Here is a 16,924-nt window from a genome sequence, read left to right as displayed (position 1 = left end):
CTTGTCTTTTTGTCTATGTAGTCAGCCCTTGCCTTTCTTCTTCCAGCATGCAGAGTAGGATCCATGTTGCTTGGTATTGGCAATACGGTGTACCATTTTCTGAATTCGCTTGGTACTTCTTTACTCACACAGACATACGACGTAGTGAGCTAGTTCGATCAGTTTTTGCTAAGTGCACAAAAGTAGGTACAGCACCACAAATTACTACTACGAAAAAAATAACTCTAAAGTTGTCCACATGCGAAAATGTACATAACTTTTTAATCATGTGCACAACGCAGTTAGGAGGCAACAGTTCGCCACGTTGTTCACGGAAAGAAGCTTCACTGGAAACGTAACTATAGCAATAAACAGTAACTTCAAACGCTCTCCCTCACTTGTAATCGTCCCACCTCTCACATCGAAGCGGGCTTTGAAAGATAATGCCATGCGTAATGGCAAGCGAAGGCGCAGTCCAGAAGTGCCAGCATTGCAATCCGTCGAGCCCTTGCAAAGATGGCAGCTAGCGCGTATCGTATCTTTTCGGCGTCTGCTAGCCCAAAAATTGTCCAAAACCTTCCAGAGAGCTTCCACGACTAAGTTATCCTGGACGGTTCTAATAGGTGTGATTGAATATTGGAATTGCAACATTCTAAGAATGTTCAAAACTTAGCCTCTAACTTAGACCTCTAAAAATTTCTCTTGAATGTCTGTAACATATGCTTAAATTCTGTGAAAAACTAGCACTTATGGATTCCCTAGTGGTGTGCTCATAGATATTCTTGTTCGCATGTGTCCTACTTACAGTGTCACCAGCACTACCAGTGCAGTCGGGGTACGTGCCTCCTCCACGCAGTTCCAGCACGAAGTTGAACACGATGCAGATAAGGTACCTGTCACTTGTGTGCGTCCCCCTTTTTTTTATATGCTTGGTTTGCTAACACAGTGCTGCTACATGGAGCATCTTTCATTGACCTAACTGCTTGCTCAGTGTTGATGACACTAACACAGGCAGGGAGACACGCACGTGTTTGTGAAGATTGTGCTACTTTTGCATGAGTAACCTGAAATAAACAGTCCAGCAGTAGAGGGGGAGGGAGGGTGGAGAAGGGTCCCACATTCTTGAGAAGTTTTGTTTTGGAGTGGCTATTGTGAATTATGCCTCAAATTGTAACTAACAGCACATGGTCCTGCTGCAAAGGCACAGCTGAAAGCAGAATTCTGGAATACATGCTTCAGTACAATGCACATTGCTTCATATGAAATCAGTGTAAGAAGCAATCACTCAGTGTTACAAAACTGTGAAATAAAATCACTCTTTTCGAACTAAACTGAACAAGGGAGGTGGGGGGGGCAAGTTGTCTTGAGTAGTCTTGAGATTTATTTTTTAGTCTTCCCCAGGTAAATTGTAAAACATTTTTATCTTATTTTCTTTTTATTTATCCCAGCCAAAATTTATACTCTGTGCGGGCAGCACTAGCTTTTCATGTCTGTGACGCAGCACACATTCATATCAAACATTCAGCATCAGTGAAAAGCAGCTTGTAACAACCACAACCTAGCACATTTTGGGCTAATGGCCCTACGCTGGGACTACAGATAAATTCATGAGATTCTACTGAGTTGTGCATGCAGAGACAAGTTATGAGAGGGAGTAACATGCATGCATAAGACCGGTTTACACTTGTTCACTGCAGCCCTGGAATTTAACTAGCGCAGGCTGGGATCCCCCTAGGCTAAATCTAATGCCAAGTTTTTTTCATTTTAGGTGCACTGAGCGTATGTTATGGCCTTTGCTTCTTCAGTGTAATTGTTGCATGGAATGCGCCAAAGCCTGAAAGGTAATCCTAGACTGGTGGTGTAACGGTGTCCTCCTACATTTTTTCAACTGCAACAGGTGCAAATTTGGCCAATTGGGCCCGAGCAAGGGCCAGTTCAGCTCGCCGCACGGCTTCTGCTTGGGCCTCGAAGAAGAAATTATAGTGGCTGACACCAACAATCATCGCATCCAGGTGTTTGACAAGGCTGGAGAGTTCAAGTATACCTTTGGAATAGCTGGAAAGGAGGAAGGGCAGCTGTGGTATCCACGAAAGGTGCTCTTTTTATATGATACTTGTGACTCCATATCTTTTAGAAAAGGAGGCACTTCATTTCAAAAACTCGGGGTACAGAAGTCTTATATACACTTGTCGCAAAGACGCCTGCGAACGCCGTTTAAGGGGGGACACTACCCCAAAAACTGAACTTTTTATTTTTAAGATATTATAATGAAACTTTCAGGGTATGTTCACTACATTAAAACTAGAAAAACTGCAAAGTTTCATGTTATTTTGTTCAGGGATTCTAGAGTTACTGAGGTCTAACCGAGTCCGGAAGAAATCCCAGGATATACCAGAAGGCTGAAATTATTTGTGGTCATCCCTAGACAGATATTCTAAAGTGCTAAAGAGCCTTTTTTTTTTTTTCAATTTACCCTTCAAAAAAGTTTTATGCAACTTTTGAATTTGTTTACCCTTCAAAAAAGTTTTATGCAACTTTGAATTTGATGTAGCCAGTAGGTATGACATTTATCAAAAATTGTTTAATAATGATTAATGGCACCAATTTTTAATAAAAAAAAGGAGCTTGTTACACCCTGGCAAAATCATCCAGGAGCAGAATAAAAGAAGTGGCAGACAAATCTGATAAGCAGTTCTTGAGAAATCACTTTCTTCAGCACCACAATCAGCTAAAAAAATCTTTCAGCTTTGTTAGAATGAGGTTTTAAATACATTTAAATACATGGGTGTCTATGGGAATTTCAAGAGGAATTACAATTGCTTCGTTGTATCCATTACTTTGTTATATTCTGCTTTGTTAACGAGGTTTTACTGTATGACATTGCTGCCAAACAGTATCATTTACAAGCAACCTAGTGGACAGAATGGCGTGGAGTTAGTGCAGACGAGATAGCATATAGTACGAGGCTTAATTCTGAACAATGTCTTAATGCTGTGCATGACTTTCATATTTCGCTAGTCAACCTATTGGGGATTTCGTCCTTTCAGGTGGCTGTTATCAAGAGCAGTGGAAAGTACGTCATTTGCGATCGAGGGAACGAGCGGTCACGTATGCAGATATTCACCAAGGGTGGCCACTTTATCAAGAAGATTGCAATTCGTTACATTGACATCGTAGCAGGCCTGGCCATCACCGCAGAGAATAAGATAGTCGCTGTGGACAGTGTGTCGCCAACTGTATTTGTCATTTCAGAGGCAGGCGAGCTTTTGCTATGGTTTGACTGCAGCGAGTACATGAGAGAGCCCTCGGACATCGCCATCAGTGGCCGGGAGTACTACATCTGCGATTTCAAGGTGGGCTTTCTATTACCATTTTTGTTGGCACTGTATGGTCACTGCATGGCATATTGGAACTAAGGCAAAGCGCTCGTTCATTTTCTAATTAATTTGTGCCTGCAAATGGGTGTCTTGTTAGAATACTCTAGTTTAGCGTGGCAAAATATTTCCTGTATCGAATCGTTTGAGGTTTTTATTGACATGTCGGTGCTTAGCATTTGCTTGCACAACCAATTTTACTGTTCTTGCATAGTGTTAACATACCATATAAGCTTGTGTTAGGGTTGCACTTAGTAGATGCCAGCTCTATAAATAAGAAGGGGGGGGGGGATTTCTACTAAGAACTAAATTAAAAAAAAAAGCTAATGCAACCAGCAAATGCGAATTGCCCAAGTCCTTGTAATTCTTATTCTTGTCCTCGAGGACTTGCATGCGGATATGGTTTTGGGAGATGATTACCTCTTGTCTCTAGAAGTTCAGCTCACAATGAATGGCAGCTGAGTAAAGCTCTGATGCTTGACTCTGAGCATTTTCGCGGCTCTGGATGCCCCAGTTGGAAGACCACAATTGCAGATGCCCAGTAAGGAGAGCAGACTCGGTGACTAGCTGGGGGAGGGGGGGGGGGAGGGGGGGAGATTTGCCTACTACACGGCAGTCATTTGCCAGGTGTCCGAGTGCTTCTCTCAATCAATCCATGGCTGCCGAAGACACATTAATAGACAAAATGCCTGTTTTATCGGGATCTCTCTACCACGCCTTGGCCAAAGCTAGCGATTAGCCGCAAGCAACTAAAGTCGACATCAGCCCTTCCGGCCTCCCGACGCACGGTTCTGCTGAAGATCACAGGCAATTCACTATGACTTCGAGACCATCTGAACGCCGTGCTTATCACTGGGAGACAGTCTGCGTCGACGAGGAATCAGACGAAGATCGATCAGACGGCGATCAGCTCGCACGGAGCAGCGAGGTGGCTCCTTCGTACGCCCCTGGCGTCTTTAGCGTGATGTGCAGCCATTGTGGCGTTAACCCATATGGACGCCGTAGTACAGAATTGCCAAGGAGTATTTTGCTTCCTCGCGACTGCAGAACAGGAGAAGGCAGTGATGGCAGTGCAGAGGTTATTGCGTCAAAGCATGAAGGCCAAGCATCGCAACATGCTCCCCCCTGGTAGGCATGTGGTCACTGGCAACCACATAGTCAATGGTGTCCACCAGAGCTATCGTCGCAAGACTATCAAAGCAGGACGCACTGTGGACGTGACAGACCTATGTAAGGCAGCCAATGCCGTCCGCCAGAGGCATTGGTTCTACTTGTGGTGGTTCATGTTCAAGGCCTTTGAATGGTTCCACCTTTGAAGACACGACTACCACCAGGGAAAGGCAGACTTTGGCAGGACTACATGTTCACAGCGTGGCAGAGTGTAATGATGACAAAAGCGGCGTTGGGTACAGGCGCTTGCCAAGATAGCGATGTGAAAAAAGACGAGGGCAGATAAAGAACAGCCGACCTGCATCAAGGGCATTGTTTCTTTGTCTCACTCCTTTACACTATTTATTATGAATGCAGAAGTACCACAAAGAATGGTTGTTATATCAGTGGTTCAATGTGTGTAGACTCGCACTTAGAAACATGCAATGTCTGTCAAGCCGTTCTGTTTTTCTCTCTCTCTGCTCCTTCCACAAGCAAAAACTTATCATGGTTGTCTTTGCTCGCAATTTTCATCCTTAAATGGTGGCAGTTGTCGGTTAAAAAGAAAACACTAATTTTGTGTTTTTCATGCATGTCTTACATGTCAGTCAATTCATAATGCTGCTTTGCAAGAAGAATGCCAGTGGCATCGATGCTCCAAGATAAAGAGGTGCCTAGCCGTAAAGACAGTGGTGTGAGTGACGACATGGAATTAGTGCCTGACAGCAGCTCTGGTGTCTTTGCTACGAATGTTGCTTCAGATGACAACGATGCTTTGACATCATGCTTTGAAATGTACTACAAAATGAGCATCTATTAATCCCAAAAGCTTTTGTTTCAATCTGCAATTTTCAGTGTGTTACCTGTATTGCATCAAATAAATAAATAAATACCTCTACGTTCAGTACATTCTAACCTATTACTGAGGCATGTGTTGAGAAAAAACCACCCTCAAAAGTGTCTTTTTTAATTTCTGAGCTATTTTTTATCAGAAATCAATTATGTAATACATCCTTACAATTAGAATTGTGCAGATAAAATTATCACTACGTTAAAGGAGTAGTCGAGTTTGGTATGTTATTTGGCTGTTGAATTGGTGGTTAGAGGGTAATGATAGCTTGATGCTCCTTAAGTATGAACCAGAGTGCCAAGTCTTAATCATGCAGAATTATAAGTTAACAAGGGCCTCATTATTGTAGTCTTACATTGTACCCCCTCCTGAGATGCCATTCCTTCTCTTTTCATCAGGGCCACTGTGTCATAGTGTTCAGTGACGAAGGTCACTTTATCCGCAAGATTGGATGCGATGGGATGACCAACTTCCCCAACGGTATCGACATCAGCGACGCAGGCGACGTGCTCGTGGGGGACAGCCATGGCAATCGTTTTCATGTTGTGGTCTTCTCACGTGAAGGCTTGCTCCTGTCAGAGTTTGAGTGCCCCTACGTGAAAGTGAGCCGCTGCTGTGGCCTCAAGATCACCTCGGAGGGCTATGTGGTCACACTGGCTAAGAACAACCACCATGTGCTTGTGCTCAACACCCTCTACATTGTCTGAAGGGGGTTGGCAAGTGGGGTGTCGTTAGCACCTTGCTGTCGCTGTTGGTCGGGCACACCACTGTCTCTGCCCTACCTCCGAAGCGGCGGGTTTTCAGCTGGCTGTGTTTCTCCCCCACTCAACCTTTACATTTTGTTTTATTTTGTTGCCCCTCATTAGTACCTCTGGCCAGCCTGCCTGACTTTCGCTGTGCGCCCACCCCCTCCTCCCGGCATCCTCCGGCATCCTTTTGATGCACGTGTGTGGGCTCTGTTTGGCCGCACCAGGGAGGAGGCCTGCTCCTGCAAGCATGGCTCTCTGCCTTCATTTGATCATTCGTTATTTGCAACGTGTGCACTGTTCTCTTTCATTTCATTAGGTGCCTTATCCAGTTTTTTTGCTTGTTATGATCACTGCCCCTTTAGTTTGTTGCCATTTTGCACAGCCACGTCATACCTAACTTTACATTTTGCTCGGCTGCTTCTCACCTTCCTTCATTTTTCTTCTACGCTTCATTTTTCCTCATGAATTGCGAAGCAGCAGCTCCTTTGGAACTATTCCTGGGCATTGTTACTTTTTTTTTTAGAAAAGCTAGACATGAGTGCTGCCTCTAAAGCATGCAAGCAGAGCTGGTTGACCCCTATTTGCCCTACTTCATCAATCATTAATTGTGTTTCTATTTTTAAAGGTTTGTCCGTTTTCTGCAACGTTTTCTCATGAGTTCGCAACTGCCCTGCACTGTTTACCGGCCATTCCACATCATCGTGTCTTTTTCTTTTTTTTAACTACTAATTGTTTCTTCAGTTGCACTCCCGTCTTTCACCTGCCTTCTCTGTGCGTTAACAGCTATAGCTAGGCCCCCAAAGACACGCAATGTAATAAGTTACACATTTAAGCATTCTTTCTTCTGACCGTCTCACAAATCCTCAATGTCCACTCGTGTTTCTATCCACATATGAATAGCAAGAGCGAGTGTTTGAACGATGTCGTATTTTAGTGCATTCACTCCTGCTTTTGTTTTTCCTGGCCACCTACTGTTTTCGCGCACGAGCTTGAGAAGACACACAAATTGCTAACTGTGATATTCTTAAAATGTTTTTTTTGCTGTGCAGGTAATGTTGTTAACATTTCACTTTTTTTTCTTTTCAGCTCGTTGAAACAGTTTCTTGTCTGGCCTGTAATCTCATCTTTTAAGGTCCAGTCTTCTTTTTCCATTTTTTACTCGAAGTATTCTGGCCAGTTCTTTGCAAGTGTAAATGAGCATTACAGTCTTGTAAGCTATTCCAGTACAAACGTCTGTTTCTTCTTCTTTTTTTTTTTTCTTCGGAGATTTTTTTTCCGGTGCGCGTTGCCTTGTTGAGGCGCGACATTCCCTGCCTTAGCTAGGAGCTTGTTTTGTGCTCCTGTTAGTATTCTGGGTAGCCGTCTACTGTCTACTTATACTTAGCATGTGAAGACGGGGGATAAGTAAAGCATGTTTATTTACATGGCTGGTCTCTCAATATTATAGCAGCTATGTACGAGTATGCCAGCACAGGTGGAGCAGTTTAGAAGCTTCATGTGCTCGGCATTCGCGGGTGTTGCATTTCGCAATATTTGCAGTGGTGGTCGTACGCGACCCTGAATCGTGAGCATCCAGCTTTACTGCTGCTTACATGGCCCCCACTCTTTCTCCTCTTGTTATTATTATTTTCTAAAGTGAAAGAGTAATCCGAATAGGGACATATTCTTACTTTTTCTCTGTTTCCATTTTCCTACAATGTCACCAGTCCCCTTGTAATTTCCTGTAACATTTTAAAGCAGTAAACATCGGATACAGATTGGGCCTTTTTCCCACTCCTGCTAGGTATTCTCAGGTTTAACTTCAACTATTTGAAGACATCAACAGTCTTAGAAGGATCATATAAATATATATATATATATAGTATATGTATACACACAACATATATATATATATACCCTCGTGCCTAGTCCTTTTTACTATGATTTAGTGGTTTTTATACATATATATATATATAGTATATACATGCATAGCGAACGTGCCATGTGGGTTCACTCCCAGCTATATTCTGAAGCAAAAAAAAGAAAAAAAGACGGTATATGTACCATTACTCGCAGGTCTATCACAAAGCAGTGTTAACAGCTGAAACGGTGTTTAAACACGAACAGCAGCAGCAGCCGCTACCACTGCAGCAGCATTGTCATCGTCATTAGAGGAGATTTGTGACACAATCTTTCTGCTCTTTCTCTGTTTTCTTCACTTTCTCTCGATGTGAGCACTCGTATACTTGCACTGACAACTACTATTTCCACGTCGTCCTCCCACGTTTTTCCCTCTGCACCCTCGAGAGCCAAACGGAAAATTTTTAAAAATAGGTGAAAAGAAAACTGATGCTCAAGCGGCTCTTGTGTCTTCTCACGCACAGTCCCTCCTTCCGTCATTTCTCACCCTGTTGGCTTTTGCGCTTTCAATGCGGACACTGTTACTGCATTCAGCCTTTGTTGTCTGCATTGGTTGTTTGATTTTAGAACTGTATGTGGGGCAGGTGATTGTGCGACGATTGTCACAGCTCGCGGAGTCTAGGTCCGATTTGCGGTTCCTCGCGTACGGTAGCACGTTTTAGTAAAGTCTGGCTGCTTCTGCTTTTTTTGAGCCGATGGAGTAATGTGGAGGAGGAGGGTGCATTGCGTAATTTTGCCGGCTTCGGAGGTGGGACTGTCCAGTGGGCTGCACCTTGCAGTACAGAGAGCAAAGGGGGGGGAAATACTTGCAGCCAAAAGTTCCTGTATAATCTTTTTTTTTTTTTTTTTTGATCATGTGACAAGCTTGTTGTGCTTTATTTTATTTTTTCACCAGAGCACTTGTGGTCACTTCATGTGCTGCATTATTTAGGGTTCATCGACTCTGTGTGTGTTTCTTGTGGTTCTTTTTTTGCGTGTGTGTGGGTGAGTGCGTGCACTGTTTGTGCAACGTTTACGAAGTGCGGTGGCTGCATTTGATACCACCTTTTTCTGTTGTTGGCACCAGTGCGTTTGGTTTTTCCTTCGCCTTAAAAAAAAATTATATTAATGTGCTGTAGTCGCAAAGGTTTTGTTGACGAGCAAGCCGAATTTCGCTGCTCACTTTTCATTCCTAGATGCGCACCTTTATTATCTACTGCTTTCGAGACCCGCTTTCCAGGCCAATCACCAGTGTCTCTTCTTTTTAGTCTTTATTTTTGCATTGTGCGATTACTCCGGCCCCGTTCACTTGGCACAGTTAAATACTGCACACACTTTGCCTAGTGTGTACATATTTTCTACGCATACCTCAATTTTACATCATCTTAATTTTGGTATCGTGCAGCTATGCAGCACGCACCTCGAACTGATGAAGTGCAGTTCCCTTTATTATACATTTTTCCTTCCTGCTTTTTGTTTTTCCCGCATGCGGTCATTTGTTGCAAACGAGACGACGTAGATTTCTCCCGATTTCTCGTTTTCTATAGTTTTACAATTAGCTCATCCTCGTGTGTTGTTTCTTTTGCTTGTGTAGTGTGCTGCCTGCAATAATATTTTTGCCTTTGTTTGTTCAGTGTACATCATGAGAAGGAAAAAAAGACAATTTGCCTTTAGCGCTATTTTTTCCCTCAATTTCTTTATTGCCATTTTCTTTTTTTATTAACAGTGCATTTGCATCTCTAGCGTGCCTGATGTTACGTACACACGTATATATATGTGTGTGTACACACACATATACTTATCATGTTATTATTAACGGTGATGGAGAGTTTGCTGCCACGTGTTTTACTCCCGCGTCACGCATGACGCCGTGCGCTGCGCTGTCACTTTGCGCTCTTGCAAAGTTTTGCGTGCGTGTCTTGCCAGCAATATTGTGAAGGGATGGGTGCAGGCAGCAAGCAGCAGCCAAGTGCGAGCGCTTTTCGCCAACATTCCATGGCAGCCACTTTTTAGGCGCTCTATAATATATATTTTTCTTTGAAGAAACTGCTGAAAGAGGAAATTGCCTTCTTTTACCAGATCTTATACAACCTCGTCTCTTTTGAATAACTTCCCATTCTTGCCTTCACGTTTGTTTTGAGTAGTTCTTTCACTGGCGGAGCTGCTCGGTACGAATTGGTGGAGGGGAGAAAAATAAAATCAACTTCTTCGTTGCCTTTCATTTAAAGACAGTACAATGCTTCTTTCCCAGTAACATGTGGCGGCAAAACCCATAATACATGGTGTTCATTTTTATAAAATAACTTCCTTTTTTTTTCTCCTCCCTTCTTTTCTTTAAAGAGCCCTTGCCTTTGTCTCTCGTTCTGTGCCTTTCGTGTTTTTCTTTGCAAATTTTTGCAAGGCATCCATGTGTGCATACATTTACATGCATCTAGTCAGAATCTTGAGCACTTGCGTGCTTTTTTTTTTTTGTGAGCTTATTTGAAAAGCGTTGAGAGCTTGAAAAGTGTGCCCTGCTTTCCTTTTGGAAGCTGATCCCTTGGCTTTGCTTGTTTACAATCATTATTTCTATACTATTTCCCTTGTTTGCTCTTTTGTTTGATGTTACTTTTAATTGAGGTATTTTATGCCTATTAAAAAACAAAATTGGCAGTGCCTGCAGTTAGCATGGGAACCTCGCACTGAAAAGTGCTGTTCCAGTGCTTTCGCGATGAGCGTCTTACCTTGCAGGGGGCACCGACTGTTATATCAAGTGTTTAGCATTTCCCTGGGCATTTCTTGCCTTCTTGCAACTGGTGCCCCCAAAAGTTGAAGCATCTCACGCGTGCTTGAAGCAAAGAACATCAGTGCCGTGCTTTATAAGCATCCATTCGTTTAAAAAGGATAGAAATGAGAGAAATTGTCTTGGCAGGTATCAACTTGGAGGAACAAAGTGAAGCATAATAGAACTTCTCACATTTACAGTGATTTCATTCTTCTGCTTTTTGTTTGTTTGAGAGTTGTAAGGTTTTGTCTTTTTGCAATGTGTGTGCATGTGCGGTGATACGTTTTTTTTTTATTCCGCTTGTTTTACAAATCGCTGTGACAAGACTGTGACACTCATTTTTTATTTCTCATTTGTCGGGGACGAGACGTTTTCCCCAACTGACAAGCCTTTATTTGCACGTAGTCTGCCATTATTATTATTGTACAACATGAATATTATACTATTGTATACTATACATTACCCAATAGTGATTGTTTGCTGGGGAAAGGGCAGTATTTTTCCTATGATATTTTTTTTTGCAGGGTCCTTAATCATTTGTTTTTATTTTTGTGTCTTTCAGCAAAGATAGTTGTTTGTGAAGTAGATAGAACGCGCCCCTCATCTACTTGATAGGGTTGATGAAACCAGGCCTTCCTTTTTTTTCTTGTCGATACTTTTACTAGCCATACAAAATTTGTTTTAATCTTATTCTTTTGGTCGCATAATCTTTGTTGGCAAGTAGCTTACGGTACATTGCACTGCTTCGCAACATTTACTGTTCTTAACCTTTACAAGGCCATCTTGTACTCTCTTGCACCATATCTGCTAGTGCCTTTCTGTTGATATTGAGCAGACTAGCTCATGCAGCTTATCATTTTCCTCACTTGCTGTTCACTGCGATTGCCACGACTCATCAACTATGCACACCATCACTCTTCTATTGGCAGCGTACATCCATTCTATCCCCACTCATCTTGCCATAACATTGGAAAGAAAAAAAAATGTTTTGTAGAAAAAGTTTGTATGAATTCCCCTCTCTCCTTGCACATTTTTTTCTTCAGTCCACACGTTATCTATTCACTCTTCATGAGATATATGTATACATTTTTTTTTCTGTATTCTGTGACACTTGTTTACTGCTTAGGCTGTTTCCGCAGCTTGTACTACCAGACTAGTCCATTTATATTGAGACAGCGTGAAGTGAAGCTTACACAAACTTAGACGGCATGAGTGAGATTTAGGGATAAGAGAGAGAACCGGTAACCACTGTGCTGACCCCCTCCCCGTAATTCCTCTTGTTTTTCATTTTTGTACTGCCTTTTACCTCAGTAGCTCCACACATGCACTCACACCCCTTGTCTGTTGTTAGGTCCTCCTTGTGAAGCAGAAATCAGAAGTGTCGGGTGTCAAGAGTTAACCACGCAGTGAACAAGAGGCCATGTGTGTGTGCGTGTGTATGTGTAGGAAGAGAGCCTATTTTTTTGTGTTATTCTTTTTCCACACTTAATCTATGCAAAGATGTTATTTTGCCTGTGGCATGCGCTTGCAACACTGTTTGGCCGCTGCGGGTTTTGCTGGAAGAGCTCAGTCAGTATTCCAGGGGCCCAGTCTTGCTCGCTGCCTTTGTGGTATCCTTTCCCTCCCCACCATATATATATATTTTTCGACGCCCGTCTTTTGCACTGCGGCATCGCCCGCTTTCATAAGGATGGGCGCCCACCCCCTTTAACACTTGAATAATCCTAGAGCAATAAAGAAGCGTGCTAGATGCTACATACTGAGGCCCCCTTCCTCGGGAGCAGTCACTTTTTCAGGCCATAAAAAACGCGTCGATTTGCAACCGCACAATTGCTGCCACTGCCGTGTCCGGTTTTTCCCACCTCTGCATCCTATTTCACTGGTTCTTGCAATCAGGGACACGTGTTGTCCTGGCATTTGCAATGGGAGAGTCGAGTCTCTTGTAGCTGGCACGCGGCATTGAAGACATAAGCCACCTGGCCATATAGCAGCTGTCTCGTTTGGCCACACTGTAAAAAAAAGAAATTGTGCTGAAATCGGTGTATCTGCGGTTGTTGCCATGATTCTGAGGTACCCTTCATTATGCAGGTGCCATCAACTTGTGCATACGGGACAGTAGCCACTGTCAAAGCTTGCCATCGCAGTCATGCAGTTTGTCGGGCATGTTTAAGGCTTTTCGCAGAGAACTCGGGCACACGGCTCTTGCTGCGTTAAACATAGGGCATGCCTAGCAAGCTCAAAGGCAGCTTGCAGTGCCACCTGGAAATGAATGTACCCAATAATCATGGCCACAAGCCGAGTGCGATGCGACGTAAATGCTCATTTTGGTGTAAATTTGTTGCAGTGTGGTGCGATTGCACAGGGTGCGAAAATTTTGGTACCGTCAAAGGTGACCCAGTTGGCAGGCAAGGCAAGAGCGTCTGATAAGCTGCTAATGCTGCATGGCAGATTTATTTATTTAGTAGCATGCCGCAGTGAATGCAGATATTGGGGGAGGGGAGACGTGTGACTTCGCATTGCTAGCGTTTTCCAGTGCTTCCGGGTGTTAAACAAATATATATATATATATATACATACTATATATACACTTTTTTTTTCTCTCATTCCTTGAATTCACTCAACCCCTACTGCACCACTTCAAGGCGGAGCAGATTCCTTATCGCTTTCTCACACACTCTCATTGTAAAAGCCGAAAGTAGACCAAATTCCTTGGGCCATCCTTGTTGCAAGTGATGTCATGTGGTAGTTTCTCTGAAGTGTTGCGAAAAAATGTCAACAAAAGCTCGAAAAAAAGTTATTTTTCTCCCTCTTTTCAATCCCCCCCATGTTTCCGTGGTTTACACTTTTGAGACGTTTAATGTTTATGTATTTTACACGAGCACTGATATATTTTTGGTGCTGTTTTACAATGGCAAGAATTTAAAGTGGTAAAAATAACAAAAAAAAATAGATGTGCAGTTCACCCAAGCTTGCATACTGCAAGTATGTTACCATGCGGAGCAGGAGAGGACAGGAGGTGATGATAAAAAAAGTCGGAGCAGCCATTTTTTTGCCATCCAAGCTGGATCTTGTTGAGATTTTTGCGCTGGCTTTGTGCCTACATGGCTGTTCATTACATAAGTGGAGGTGATGGAGACGAAAAAGCAAGTTGAAGTATATATACATATATATGTTGGTACAAAGCAGTTTTTTCTCATCTCGTGTGCATGGCTCTTGTGAGCGTTCCATGACACTATTGTCTGGGCATTTGCTGAACCATGCGTCCGAGATGCTCGGTTATATTGCATTTACTTGTACTATTTTTGGAAAGCAGTTAAATGGAAATGATTTGTAACAATGTTTCATGTTGATTCCAATAAAGGCAGTTGCAACCGTTTAGCACTTGTCTTTTTGGGCTGCTCTCACTGATAGTGAGAAGGCTGGAGAGCTTGCTGTCTCTTGTGCATGTTCAAGTTCATTTCCATTGTTAAGTGTGTATTACAATGTGATGCTAGTTCCTGGTCATGGAAACCAATGTGATTTGCAGTACACTTATTATTTTACTGTACACTGATTACTAATCCGGCAGCTTCATGTCTCCAACCTGCCAGGTCGTTTATCAGCAACGGTGATTGCCACTTTCTTCTCAACTTTTTGGAGGTACCAAATAACAAAACATATGCCTTCCAACCAGGCATTTTCATTGGTTTTTTTTGTTCATAAGGCATAATCGTGACAGAATAGACTCATTTAATCACTGGCTGACTCAAGAGAGACGTAGGTAAAGGGAACCCACTTTCTTTGCCCTTAATTTGTGGCCATCAGAAGCGGCGGCCCTAGTGTATGGGGAGAAAGGTATTTTATTATGTTCCCAACAAAGTTTAAAGGGATACTAAAGTCAAATAATTTCTTAGTAACAATATTATCATTAACAGTGCCTTACTTACCAAGAAGTTTTTGTAAATGCACGGAAACACATGTGCCATGAGTAGGACATTCGCAAAATGATCCCTATTACGTCAGAGTTACCACTGACTATTAATCACTAGTATTCGAACTAGCTGCACTAAAGAACCCTCCGTGCATCAAGAGATGTAATAATATGCTGCTTGTTCGTTTCTGTTTGATTCGTGGAAAAAAGAACCGCCGAACGTCACTGGGGAATAGCGCGAGTGGTTCACAAGTGCAATTTTCGTCTAGTTAAGCTAAGGCTAAACTTACAGTTACTGTATATGCTACCTTTAGGTGGCATATACAGGAACTCTAGTAAAACTGGTCAGGTCGTGCCTTCTAGCGGCGCTTAGTTGAACTAGGCACGCCCGCCCACGGCCGGGTTAGACTGCACCTGCGTGCTCCCAACAAGCGCGCCCAGCAAGAGCGCGCGGGTGCAGTCTAGTCTGGCCGTGGCCTGCCATCCGGGGGCTATGGCAGTAGTGGATGAGACAACTTTATTGTCGATCCGGCTTAAAGGGGGAAGAGGTAGGGGAATTAGCGTGCTCGGACGTCCCTGAGCAGCAACCTACTTGCGTCAAATATTTGGGGGTGCCGCTTTCGGCCGCTGGCGTTCCGGAATGCCAAGCACGTGCTGGACCACGTTTCTTTGGTTACCTGGCTTTTGGCTGCTGATGGTAGCTAGCATTGCTCACGGTTTGCAATAGTCAACTTTGCTACACGCAACGTCCATGGAACTACCGCAAGAGTATGTTTAACGATAGCCAGACCGCAAACCAACGTTGCCGTCAAGTGGTTCCCTGCACACGCTGGGGAGCTGGACGCGGGCGCGAACCGCAACGAGGAGGCAGATACGAAGACCATGACAGGGAATTGTTCAATAGCCGTGTTGCTGCTGTGTCTCCCGCTACTTTCGATCTGCTGCCACTAGTCTCGGCGACCGCCCAGTAAAATCGCGCAACGTTGTGCGCGGCAACTGTGACGTAAAATTTGTTACTTGAGGCGGTTAATTTGAAATGTGCTAGCGTTGCGGACCACTAACACGTGATTTTTATTTCAATATAAGCACTTCCTTGGCACAAAAGTAGCTCTACGAGGCTTCTAGACCGCTATTTCAGCAATCAACTTCGATTTAATAATTGCCTGTAGTGTCCCCTTAAGGAGGGGGGGGGGGGGTATGAATTGTCAAAAAGCTTGTAACAACTTTTCCATTTCAATATTCTCATTTATGCCCCCCCTCCCTTTCATGGTGTCTTTGCTCTTACCCTCACTTTCCTTTCCCGCTACCTTCCTTGTAAATATGAGTAGGTGCCGTCGGTATATCTAGGGCCCTTGTAGAGACGTCGCGGCGCGTCGGCTCCGCCCGCCCATTGCAGGTCGGAGCTCGCTACCGCCCATACTCGAGCGCTAGTGTCTGTGGGAGCTGCAACGCATGGCTAGCCAGCCTAGCATTACAGTGCACTAGTACACTGTGCACAGTTTACTAGTACACTGTAAGTTCCATGCTAAGTACAGTGCACAAGCATGGCGCTTGAGCGAGCATGGGAATTATGAGTAGTACATGGCTTTGCCGAGTCTTCGTTCTATGTGTTCCTTTTGGCTTCGCCTGTCTTGCAGCTGATTTATAACGAAACAACAATCAGCAAACGTTCGGCAGTTACCCTTCACCATCTTCACCTTTTTGGGGTCACCATTTCAAATCGGACCACGAAGTTGAAAACAGTTTGTTCTTTCATTCGAAACAAAACCAAAGCACAGCAAAGGGAAGTCAAAAGTGCGTACGAAGACTAGGCAAATCAATGTCATATCCATAGTTCCCATCGCAGCGTCAGGGTCCTCTCTAGTTAATTTTAGGAAACTCTTTGCTACCGATGGTTTTGGGACGTTAAACCCCACATATCAATCAAATGGATCTTTGCTACTGCCCACTATGATCACGTGACAAATGGCGGAGGAGGTGCGAACGGACGCACCACTGCGCCGAACTTCCAGCAGCGGTAACATAATAAAGGTCCAACAAAGTTGCTAATGTTAAAATTGTAAGTTCAAGGTGGTGGTGTTACCTTTGATACGATAGTGCGCTGGTGGATTGCAGTGGTGTTACGCCAATGAGCCCAAGTTTTCGGAATCATGACTATTTCGTTTGTCACGCACATGAAAGTCCCGTGTCTTTTACTTTCTCCAATTCTGTCTCACTTTATCGTGGTCCTTTAACAAGCCCCACTGAACGCTCCTAAACGAAATAATCTAA

At 43.6% G+C, this 16,924-nt stretch overlaps 1 protein-coding gene across 5 annotated transcripts in view; it reads left to right on the top strand.

Annotated features, from left to right (window-relative positions):
* Positions 1-14,121, top strand: part of mei-P26 (E3 ubiquitin-protein ligase meiotic P26) — a 50,452-nt gene extending 36,331 nt beyond the window's left edge. For 3 of the 5 annotated variants that reach the window (XM_075878173.1, XM_037421299.2, XM_037421302.2), the window contains 4 exons: positions 787-883; positions 1,877-2,072; positions 3,027-3,332; positions 5,751-14,121. In XM_075878173.1, coding sequence (XP_075734288.1) covers positions 787-883; positions 1,877-2,072; positions 3,027-3,332; positions 5,751-6,059 — 908 coding nt within the window. In that variant the 3' untranslated portion in view covers positions 6,060-14,121. The remainder of the gene's footprint in view (positions 1-786; positions 884-1,876; positions 2,073-3,026; positions 3,333-5,750) is intronic. The other 2 variants (XM_075878178.1, XM_037421301.2) reach the window with 1 other exon arrangement.
* The last annotated feature ends 2,803 nt before the right edge of the window (positions 14,122-16,924 follow it).

The sequence above is a fragment of the Rhipicephalus microplus genome, chromosome 2 (assembly GCF_043290135.1).
Source record: "Rhipicephalus microplus isolate Deutch F79 chromosome 2, USDA_Rmic, whole genome shotgun sequence".
In the NCBI taxonomy this organism is placed as follows: Eukaryota; Metazoa; Arthropoda; class Arachnida; order Ixodida; family Ixodidae; genus Rhipicephalus; species Rhipicephalus microplus.
The sequence above is the reverse complement of the archived record's forward strand: the minus strand, read 5'-3'. Positions and strand labels throughout refer to the sequence as shown.